The following is a 12078-nucleotide window of genomic DNA, read 5'->3' as shown; positions in this document are numbered from 1 at the left end:
TGATACAGCGTGGTGCGTGTGTATGAGGATGCAGGGTGGTGCATGTGTATGGGGATACAGCGTGGTGCATGTGTATGGGGATACAGCGTGGTGCGTGTATATGGGGATACAGCGTGGTGCGTGTGTATGGGGATACAGCGTGGTGCATGTGTATGGGGATACAGAGTGGTGCATGTGCAACCTATGCGTTGTGTTTAATGGTGGTGACAAAGAGAAATGGCGGTGCGTTCAGAAGATTCTGTTCTGTCTTTGAAAATTTTGTTATCGCCAGTACTTCCTATCCAAACTGAAAAGCTCCCCAAGGGTTTTTTGTTTTGAAGAGTATGTATGTGAGCAGCCGTGCGTGTGTGCGTGTGGTAATGCTTGCGTTCGTTAGTGAGAGTTCATGTCTTATCTTATTGAAGACTACAAATGGGAATGTCCTTGTTCCTTTCTGTACAGTCAGAATATACGATGCACTGGGTATACACCACTGTTGCAGTGTCTAACAATCTCGCAAAGGGGAACACCGGGAACTGCCTTCATACACAGCTTCTCTAGATTTTTATTGTGAGTGAGTGAGGGAGGGAATTTAGTTTTACGTCGCTTTTTGCTGCATTATCATGGCTGGGGACAGCAGAACAGGGTTTCACTCATTGTATCCATGTACATCGAGTCTTCGGCGTGACCAGCGAAACCTTCAACCAGCAGGCTACCCCACATTCTGCTAGTGTAAGGACCAAGCATAACACATGCCTTACATTGGGCAAAGCCCCTGTTATCTGACTTTGCATTAGCGATGGTATTCAATTCAAGTCCATTTAATGTCACGCTATCGATAATCTGCTGTGTCAGACTTATAGTTAGCTGTCGGGTCCATGCAAACGAAATCTGTTATTGCAGATTGTCATGGCGGCAACTTAAAACTGTCGCACTTACGTATACCTTACCAAAGGTGCGTCTGTGCTCTTTCTCTACAAATGAACCCGTAATCGTTGATATAACTAGTATATTCTGAGGTGATGAGCTACTATATTCACAAAGGTTACATGGACACAGTCTGTTTCACCATACAGCAATATATGTTTACATAAATGTTCATATTTAGCAGTGACAATTGTCTCTGGACTTCGATGACTGGTCTTAGGCGTTCTCACTGTTCTAGATTCAGATAGACTTCTCTGACTGAGGTTCTCGTATCTGTTATTGACCATCACCTTATTCGCTTACTGATACACAGCATTATTGCACCTGGGTGACGGCTGTCTGTAATTAACCTCCCCTACAATTGTTACGAGAGTGTATTTTCTGTTATTGTGTTATTAATTAAGTGATAATTATTATGGGTCACATTTCATTTAGTATTTTGGCTGCAGGCCTTTAAGGAAGTGCTGTAGAGTTGCCTCCCTTGACTAATTGCTTCCAGGATGCTTGCCGAGAAAATTCTACGTTAATGGCGATGGTCGTATTGTGCTCGAACATTCAGGAATCGGTGACTGGCTGGTTATCGTATTGACGACGGGGAGACACACACATGATTAACTGGAGTACATTAAACTGCCTGCCTTCGTCAACGCCTGACCTACATAACCGCCGCCTGACCGCTTGTAAACCGCTAAAGAACCTGTTTCTCACTCTTACACCAAGACTTCGGTCAGTTGACATCATATTTGTGACCCATTACTTTAGATTTGACTCAGCTGCTTTGTACTTGAAACCTCTATTGTGTACGCTGTTGTCTGCTGAATACATATCATTGAAAGGTTCACACTTCTCAGTGTTATATTTTGCTGGATGTAAGGGGATTTCGTATACCTTTTGTCACGGCAAATTATTCACCCTAACACCCTAATCATCTGACTGATATCTTTTCGGGGTGTTTTTGTTTGTTGTTTAGTGCCGCACTCAGTAGAATGCCAGGTATATGCAAATATTACACGATCTTGAGATCAACGTCATGAGTTTCGATGTTCGCATGAGCATACGATGGCATGTGTCAACCTAGTCAGCAAGCCTAATCACCCGGTCCCATTAGTCCCACGTTGCAGTATGGTGTAAGGTCATATTCTAAAATCACTCTGTTTCGGAATAGCAGTTGGGAAGTTTTGCAGGTATTACGCTTGAGGCGATCTGTTATATCCGCAGCGAAATCCCTTCCCAAAACGGAGTGGCTTGTCCTATTCTCACTTGAACATGTGTTTATGTATCACAGTGCAGCGATGGCACCAGGTGAGACACTGTAGTTTATCTGCCCCACCTGAAACAGGGAACATTGGGAAATGTCAAAATAAGGAATGCCATCATTATTGTCACTGCATTATGAAATGTATTCTAGTTCTAGTTATTGTGTGATAGTGATAACCAACACATCTGGTGCGTCCGGGTCATATTACACTGTTACGACTTTGCCAGCCCGAGCAGAAATTCTCATTCATTTACAGTAAGAAAGACATCAGGGATATGTCCAGCACACCTGGTGACCATCGGAAGGCCTGCCTCCTGCTCATGTGTTTAACCCCTACGTGTACATTGAAGTCCAGTATTTGTCTTTTTGATTTTCAGTTTATCAGTACTTTTTGTTACAAAATCCAGACTGATCAAGGATTGAACTTTTCCCTCTATTGTACAATGTTGGACAGTGGTGTACGAAAGTCATCACTTCTATCTGCATACTGAACAAAACAAATCGGTGGCAAAAAATCAGAGCACCAGATGAGGCGCGTATTTGTGTATTTTGCCCAGTACAAATCACATTTTACTCAATTAAATACAAACACGGGAGTAACATAAACTCATAGGAATCACCTAGAAACCCAAAACTCTGTAATTCCTTGCGTACTTTACTCGGTTAACTAAATTGGCTTGCTTATGATAATTTGTTGTGGCGCCCAAACTCTATAACATTAACAAATGGTAAGTGACAATTATATATACATATACTATTATGGCCGTTGTCACTGTTTACTGCAGTAGTCTGAGTGTCACTGTTTACTGCAGTAGTCTGAGTGTCACTGTTTACTGCAGTAATCTGAGTGTCACTGTTTACTGCAGTAGTCTGAGTGTCACTGTTTACCGCAGTAGTCTGAGTGTCACTGTTTACAGCAGTAGTCTGAGTGTTTGAAAATGGCCTCCAACTGTTTGGCAATACAATAATTTCTGAAAACTAATGCCTACTAAGAAGCATTTGTATTTATTTAATCGTGCTAATTACCCAATAAGGATAAGACACTCTGTGTAAAAGTACTAAATTCTTTAAACTAGTGGGAGTACACAAAATGCTAGTTACTCCTCAAAACATGCAATTACTCATACATAAAAAGACATGGGAGTAAATACCCAGTTGCTTGAAAAATTATCTGGAGCTCAGGTAAAAGACTGGTCTATATGAACGTTATCCCATGGAGTTCAGTTTACGGTAACCTGTTGTAACATGCATGTAACATGCATGTAACTGCAGCAACTATAAACTCACTCGTGGTCTCTGTTGTCGATTTTATATTTGATGTAGTTGATCGATATATGAGCTGGATAGTAGAGAACGCCACCTCAACCTCTTGCCTGACAAGGACATGAGTGACTGCACAATAACCAATAAAAGCTTTTGTGTGACTTTTTGGCATGTGACAATAAAATTATTCGCTGTTGATGGAATTATAATCATACTCGAAAATGGCCGTTACTGTAAGCGAAAGATATTAATAAATACTTTATGATAAGGGCGAAAATCGAAAATATATTCCATCAATTTTGGCAATAATAATCACAATGATAATCTACCTGTACAGATACAAAATCCTCCACCGATACAATTTAACATAGTATTTCGAGCGCGAGCATCAGATCTGTTAACACATGTCATCGTATCCTAATTTCGTTGACTGGTGCTCATGATGCTAACCACTGGATTGTCAATTTATACTCAAATATGTACAGATGGTCGTCATATAGCTGCTGAGTGCGGTGTTAAACAACAAATAAACAAACAATACTATAAACAAGCTAATTTGAACTAGACGTTTCAGCGTCTAGTAGACTGATCGTATTCGATCGTCTAACAATAACCAACAGCTACTTTCCTTACACTGGTTGTTCCACCTGATCTAGAAAGTAAAGAGACCAGTGGGATCGCCTCACTTGGTTTGGACCTCAATATCATGTTGTTTGTAAGACTAAAACTGTCCAAAACGATAGTTTCCGTTTTGCATCGCTATACATGTGTTACCCCATGAACATGTTTACTGAAGGCTCTTGTCAGTACCAGTTCGACCTACACTACCATGTGGCTCCCGGCTTTGAAAGCACCTGTGACACGGCAATATCGGGTTCTTCAATATATGTTCTCTTGAAGAACATCGGTTCAGTTTAACCATGACTCCTAAGAACTGGATTGTGTCATTTCTCTCGGTGTATACTTTCTTTTGATCATCAATGGAACCCATTAATTAATGAGCCCCTTCACTACTTGCAGTGGTCTGAGGGCCAGTTTTACTGTGAAAACATGGGGTGTGTTGTGGCAGGTGTTACCGTCGTCCAGGATACCTGGTATCCGACCCGTGACAACCTTTGTGTTGTGTGCAAATATGCTTTGGGGTACTGGCCCTGTCCGTCAAATGAGAACTGTGTCGCCAGTAAGTAAATTGACTCTCTTGGCTGTTCTGTATGGAGATTATATAAAGGGTCGCGGGCAGTACATTGAGATAAGTAGATAAAATGAAACATATAATTTAGTGAGGATGTGACTTGGACTGTATTAAGGAGCAACAGGGCGTGTCAGTGCGGGATGAAATGCCCATTTGGTTCAGGTCGTCCAGGCGTGTAACCAACAATCACACCAACACTGCTGACTAAACACAGGTCATAATCAGGCCATATCAGATTGGGGACGGTATTCCCAATAGAGAAAAGCACAGACCACAATACTCTGTGATATAATAATTAATTGAATGGTCTTTAAGGTTACGAAAGAGACGTAATATGGGTCTACCTGGACCCTGCTGGGAACATTATTCCAGTCAAAGAAACGTCTAAAATGTGTGGTGAAGGAGAGGTGTTTATTGAAGTGTGTCTTCGAATACTACCCTACCCTACCCTGTCAACACACGGGGTTTTAACGGTAATATCAGTAGCGTTCTGTAATGACTATTTCACGGTCATCATAGGACGGGTGAGCAGGTGGGAATACTCAGCGTTAGTCTGATCAGAAGAGTTGTTCTGGAATGTCATTTGAGCTACAAACGGCCAAACGAACCCAAAGGAACTATTACTGGGGTGTTACACAAATTACCAATTCGTTCATTTAGTTTAAACCTTGTTAGATTAGGTTTTGTTTCCGGGTTGCTGTACGGAGCCAGAGAGGCTGTGCAGGGCTGTACATACTAGCCAATACCTACTATATGTCACCATATCTTGTGTAGTTGTAATTGTGCAGTATGTCATAAGCATTGTATATTTCATGTTATCAGTGTCATAAACGTGGATATTTAGAATCACTGTATTTCATGTTTATGTTTTACATTTCACTCTATTTCATGTCATATTCTTCATATGTAATTTACTTGTCATACACATACCATATGTTCTGAGAGACACAAATTAAAGAAAGCAGGAACATTCAAGTATTTCTTTAGTATTTTTATCACAGCCTTGAATTGTGATGTTGGAGGATATTTGCGAATAAGGAACACTGCCATGGTGTTCCTTTATTTGCTTTCCTCAGTATATTAGTGTATGTTTTGACGTTCTGGACGTCGCGTCGTGTTATTGTGTATTCCATCGCATTAATGTTGCATTCATATAGTTTTCCTCTGCCCTGTATTTCAGAAATCCCAGCTGCAGTTTTAGATTAGACACTAACTGACAAAAAGATGTATCCAGGAATAGGAAAGTGTTTACATAATATACATACATAACTCATAAAACATATATGAATTATGAATTCTTGCTCATCTTTGATCAGAGTGTGCCAGATGTTATTGACCCGGGTTGTGCTAGCTTGTTTGCGATAGCTGACATCGGATATTCTCTAGTGTTGGCATTTTATATTCCCTTAAACTGGGTTGAAGGATGTTCGTGGATGAAAGTTCCCGAGAATTGTGATAGTGTTATTAACAATCATCAGTTATACCGAGACAAATGCCAAGGCAAGGTTGGGGAGGAGATACTATATCTGCAATACACACAGTTACAAAACGAAAATAAACTTTTCTGTTTTTGTCCTATAATTGCATTCTAACGATTGTAATGAAATATTTTTATTTGGTTGTTAGTTTCAATAAAATATGTAACTGCGCTATCATGCCTGCACGTTTCACTTGATTGTCTTGTCTGTTTGTTTACATGCTGCTGTCGCCGATTACTGTACATGCATTTCTCTTTCTCTTTCATGTGAGTAAAGGAGTTAAACACCGGTCAGCCACATCTGGTGGCGTCGGCCATTGTCAGTCATACACAGAATGTTGTTGTGCTTTGCGACACTTGGAATCGATTTCTGCAGATAAACGGGATTAGTTGTTCGGACACTTACGTATTACGATATACAGTCTGTGTCATGTTGCCTCACACACTCAGTCACTCACTCATTCAGTGTTGTAATTAGAAACTTTAGCAGCATCTAGACTGCTGAAGATTTACCTCCCTGAAACTGAAACATGACCTGTAAAGACGTAAAATCTCTCAGATATTCTATAAAAACGCGTTCTGAAAAATAATGTTTGTTGACCAAAAAGAGACAGAAAATGTGAGTGTTCAAAAGAATTCTAGGAACGCTCCATAAACATATTTTTGAAAACTGGCATTCGAGTTTAAACTTAAGTACGCGATATTACTCTTACATGATCCTTTCAAACCCATCCTAAAATACATGTACGACTGTAAAGTTAAATAACTAACTAATTATCAATTGAGGATAGAAATACAGGAAAGGACAGAAATGAATCACATATCATGTAAAATACATATGAGAATGAAATCCACTTTGTCTTGACATGTTACCGTTATGTCATCGATAACCTGCGAATTATGTATACACCATAAATATACTTAGGTAAACACCAGATGCTGCCTTCCCGTGTTTATTACCTGTAGACATGACACCGATATTTTACATCTGTTGCTATATGTAAGGCGTGCAAATTGATATAATACTGCTCGTAACATTAAATTGAGTGAGCTATTGTACATTTTCTTTACTCTGTATGTGGTCTAAAATACAATAACCATCTTCATCTTCCTCTCTACGTGGATAGATTTTGTAATGATGAAACTTTGCCGCAGATAACACAGCATAAAACCAGCCATTAACCGTTAAAGACGATTTACATGTGTGTCGAATATTCAAATGCATAAACTACAAATAACAGCCATAATGATGTGTACATGTAATCAATGAAACGATAGTTTCCGTTTTGCATCGCTATACATGTGTTACCTCATGAACATAATTACTAAAGGCTCTTGTCAGTACCAGTTCGACCTATACAACCATGTGGGCGTGGTTCCTAGCTCTGAAGGCACCTGTGACACGGCAATATCGGGTTCTTCAATACATACCACCACAACCTAGGTCGATATCAGTTTCAGTGACTAACCTTGCGCCAAATCTATATTTGTGTGTATGATTACCTTTAATAAAACCAACAGTCGCTGAATCATTCGATGTATTGAATATAGTGCATAGGTCTTGTGTTGTTTACGTGCCATGTGAAAATTTCTGAAGCACGTTCAAAGTTCTGGTGGACAGTAGAGGAATGAGACTCCACCATCTAATGCAAAGTTTCCCAGAGTTTTTCTGGTGTTCTCTCAGGTTGTTCATGCCATGTCTGATGACAGACACTAGTCTTCGTGTCGACCAGATCATCGAGTCTTCATAATTGGGTGCATGTAAAGAGTACGGAAGACCGTGATAACTAACAGCTGAGCAAACGTTGGAGCACTTTCTAGGAAGCAGCGTGGTCTTCACACATCTGTGATTGTCACTGAAACTTTCTTGTATTTAGTTTAACAGCACGGTCTCTACAGTGCATCTAAATCTATCTTCATCAAGGATATTGTCAGCGAGATAATGTACCATGCAAGCGTGAAGACGGAGGACAAACTATTCACAAAGAAGGAATAAAGAAATATAGTTATGTGCCGCTAGGCACAGCAGTAACCACACACGACCTTCTTGTGGACTTAAGCGTACGGTTAAAAGGTGCCACTGGTGCTGAGAAAACATCCGGTATCATTGGTTTAAGGTGACCAGTTATTGACACATGGTATAATGACTTGTAGGACCTTGACAGAGTCTTCACCCCACTGAAAGGCAACGGTGTAACGGCTGCGAGTGACGGAGCTACTACGCAGAAGGATAGTCTGTATTTGACTGAAGGTCATCGGAGCAGTGTGTGACAGAATGAGGAATCTGGAGTGAAAACGAAACCACGAGTCACTGAAAATAGCATTGTGTCATGAGGGTGGCGAGGTTGCAGAGGTGCATCGCCATTGGCGTGATGACGTATTTTGTATGTTCGGTCATGTTCTTCAGTTTTCTGCAGAGTTCGTCTAATAACAAACATACATCAGAAGAACTCCCCCGGGAAAATACAGCTTTTATCCAGCAGGAAACGGTGAGACACAGACAGGCGCCGAATGTACTAAAGAAGACAGTGTCTAATCCAGTGACTCAACACTGTGTTCAGAATCCACGCTACGCAGTGAATCTACGATATCTTCATTCTAAACTTACGTCTCTGATCTACCTGTTCTCAGCCTATGCAGACTATAGATACGAGAAGCCACATGTTCGTATCGTTGGAATTGTCAACAAAAATGTGGCTTACATGAGTCTGCACTGCCACTACAAGGTTCCCGTTATGGGGGAAGATGGGAACATGATTCATCAGCTTATTTCTTTTGAGGCAGAGAGATACGAGTTGTGTGAGAACCATCGTCGTGCATTTGGGGGTTGGATTGTGTCGTGTCCTCTACCGGAGATTCAAGGGAGACAACCATGCTTCGTCTACGTCGGTTTATCAAGGAAGGATACTGTCAACAGTGTTGAGATGTCAATACTTACAACAGAAAAGTCTCGACCGGAGGCGCAGACCGACTTTGCTGTTTGCGTACCGCCTCTATATGGAAGATTAACAAAATCTGATATTGTTCAGTTTGTTGAGCTGAGTCGTCTCCTTGGAGCGCGTCACTTTGTATTTTATGATTTTGACACTTCGTCGGATGTGCAACAGGCTTTGAAATATTATCAGTCTGTTGGACTTGCTTCTATTATTCCTTGGGATCTCCCAGTTTCATGGAAGAATATATGGTATTTTGGGCAGAGTGTGGCTCTGACCGACTGCCTTTACCGACATATGTCGGCAGTTAGATATCTCATGTTTAACGATCTTGACGAGTTTCTTGTACCCCGTGATATTTCCGCGAGATCTTGGCGTGACTTGACCACCATGTTCAAACCGAATATATGTGGCCTGTCATTTAGAAGCGCATATTTTCAGATAAATACTTTACCTACTTGTAACCAAGAAAACCGATGTTTGACCGTGTTACGTGCTACAGAGAGACATGAACGGTTTCCAAATATGGGAAGAAACAAAGTGATGGTTGATCCATATAAGGTATTTGAGATGGGTATACATCACGTCAGTAAACCAAAAGTTGACAACTACACCGTGATAGAGGTACCTCCTGATGTGGCGTATATTCACCATTACAGAACGCTGGACGATGAGGCATTGGCGGAACGGTTTATCACAGATGACTTCCTAGTGGGCACGTACCGTTTCCCGCTTATCAAAATGTATCACAAAACTCTCGTTGCCATACGGGAGTTCAGTCGTAATAACACAGTTTAGACAAAACAGAATTAGATAAAAATATCTAGCAGTTTACTTTATCCGAACAAATTCATGTCAATGTGCTTCAATAACCTTAACTGTGTGTTTATTATCAGATGGCATCAAGACTATATGAATTTAGTTCCATACATTTTTCTATTTAACATACCCATGGAGTAGACGTAACCCTCCCCTTATCCCACCGTCGCAAGTGACACGGAGAGCGTCATCAACAGTGACTCTGTAACACAGACCCTGAATCAAATATATGTAAGACAGACCATGCTAGAAAACAATGTATGTGACAAGTCGGGATTACAGATTCAGCTTCTGAAAATGAAGAAAGTCTCTGGGTTCCTTTTCATTATATTTTTGTTATTGTTTCTGAAATATTTCTTCATTTCTAAGACTAGTTGTAAGTCGCCCTGTATTAGGAAATATATCTGACTACTTGTGAGCATAAATCACGTACACAGAGTTACAGGTGTTAGATGTGACAGGATCCTGGTGATGGGTTCGATTTTCCAAGGAGGTACTCTAATGAAGCTGTATTGGGTTTTCAAGCATTGAAAGTAACTGATTCAGAAGAGAATCTCTTCCAAACTACCTCGGACGCAATGACATATTCTCAAAGATGTTGCTCGGAAACAGACACATACGTCTCTCAGGACGGATTAAAGCGTGTTCTTTGCATAAGAGCAACATATCGTCTTTCAAGGAAGAGGTGATCACACAGAGGTCACGCAATATACAAATAAATGTATCTAATTTTCAAAGTAATAAACTAGACATTTGATTGTTTGTTTTAGTGCTCTTACCGATGTTTGGTTTTTATACTAAATTTACCGCTTGTGAACTATAAATGCTTGCCACTTTGGTTTGGTACCTTTAACCAAGTTTCAGTTACCATATACGTTTCCACTCTTTGTATGGCGTCCCCAATCGTATCAGCATGTAACGGCCACATCAGTACCAAACTTTCAATCACTACAGGTAGCTCAAGTGTGTTGAATAGTTTATTTTTATGACACAGCACTGGAAAAAATTAAAGCATGAAAGGTCGATGCTAAGGTGTATTTAACTTACCAAAGCCTTGTATAATGACTTTACTTACAATTTATATCAGGAAAGGGCTAAACACCCCGGATTGAGACGGTAAGTACAAGAGAAAGAGTCTTTGGATTGCATGGATAAACTGAAACAATTCTGAGCAGTGACACTTTTGTAGCGTGTACACAAAACATCACCGTGACCATTTAGATATGTTTAAAGCGTGAAGTAGAACAACACACTTGTACAAAGGGCCAAACCAATTTACGACTGATTCAAGCGGCAGTAAAATACGACTCCTTCTTATCAAAACATCCTGCCTCGTCATCAGACAGAGGCTATCCAGAATTCAGTGGGTTTTCCAATTCATGGGTCGGTTGTGACGTTTGCTAGCTCGGTACACTTGGTAATGCCTGACCCACGTGGATCAATGCTCATGCTGCTGATCAGTAAATTGTCTGGTTCAGTAATATTAATGCTGGGTTTGGTGATAGTAGACACGTGGAGTCCCGGGTTAGAATTAATCTTCAGCATCCAATGCTTGTCGTAAGAGGCGTCTGATCGTGTGGTCAGGCTCGCTGACTTGGTTGGCACATATCATCGTATCCGATTTGTGGAGATAGATGCTCATGCTCTTGATCACTGGATTGTCTACTCCAACCTCGATTATTTAATGACCGCCGTTATATAGCTGGAATATTGCTGAGTGCGGCGTAAAACAAACCCACTCACTCAATTGGTGACAATAATCAGCCTCAATCAATTCATGAGTTGCTGAATTTTTGTTGCGGAATGTTGATGTCATATTAACCATTGACGTGGCCTCGCCTTGGCCTAAAGATTGATCAGATAAGTGTTCGTGGTTGATGCCCATCAAATAAGGCGTTTAACGCTGTCTAGTACGCTGTCAAGGTTGCAGAATGTGGAATCAGGGGTTGACTTTAGACGGCAATATGGAAGCAATGCCGTTGACAACGCAACGTTGTTTGTCAGAAACCACGGGTTAATGATGCGTACGTACAATCCCTATTTTAACACTTTAGGCCGTCACATTGAAAGTGGCTCAACACAAACTGCAACATATCTTCTTACATCACAATAACATTGAAATGCTGTTCAAAATCACGCATAAATCTCACTGAAACATTAGGTCTACCCAGCCCAAAGGTTGCCAGTCGGACAAGGAATCAGCAAGAAATAATTATTGAAAATATCAAAA

General features: G+C 40.6%; 1 protein-coding gene across 1 annotated transcript; it reads left to right on the top strand.

Moving 5' to 3' along the window:
* The first annotated feature begins 8492 nt into the window (after positions 1–8492).
* On the top strand, positions 8493–10101 carry LOC137266187 (beta-1,4-galactosyltransferase galt-1-like). The gene has a single exon (XM_067801693.1). It carries the CDS (start codon positions 8493–8495, stop codon positions 9825–9827), a length of 1335 nt encoding a protein of 444 aa, XP_067657794.1. The 3' UTR covers positions 9828–10101.
* Positions 10102–12078: the final 1977 nt, after the last annotated feature.

This window comes from Haliotis asinina, chromosome 15, assembly GCF_037392515.1.
Source record: "Haliotis asinina isolate JCU_RB_2024 chromosome 15, JCU_Hal_asi_v2, whole genome shotgun sequence".
NCBI classification, from domain to species: Eukaryota; Metazoa; Mollusca; class Gastropoda; order Lepetellida; family Haliotidae; genus Haliotis; species Haliotis asinina.
This window is presented reverse-complemented; position numbering and strand designations above follow the sequence as displayed.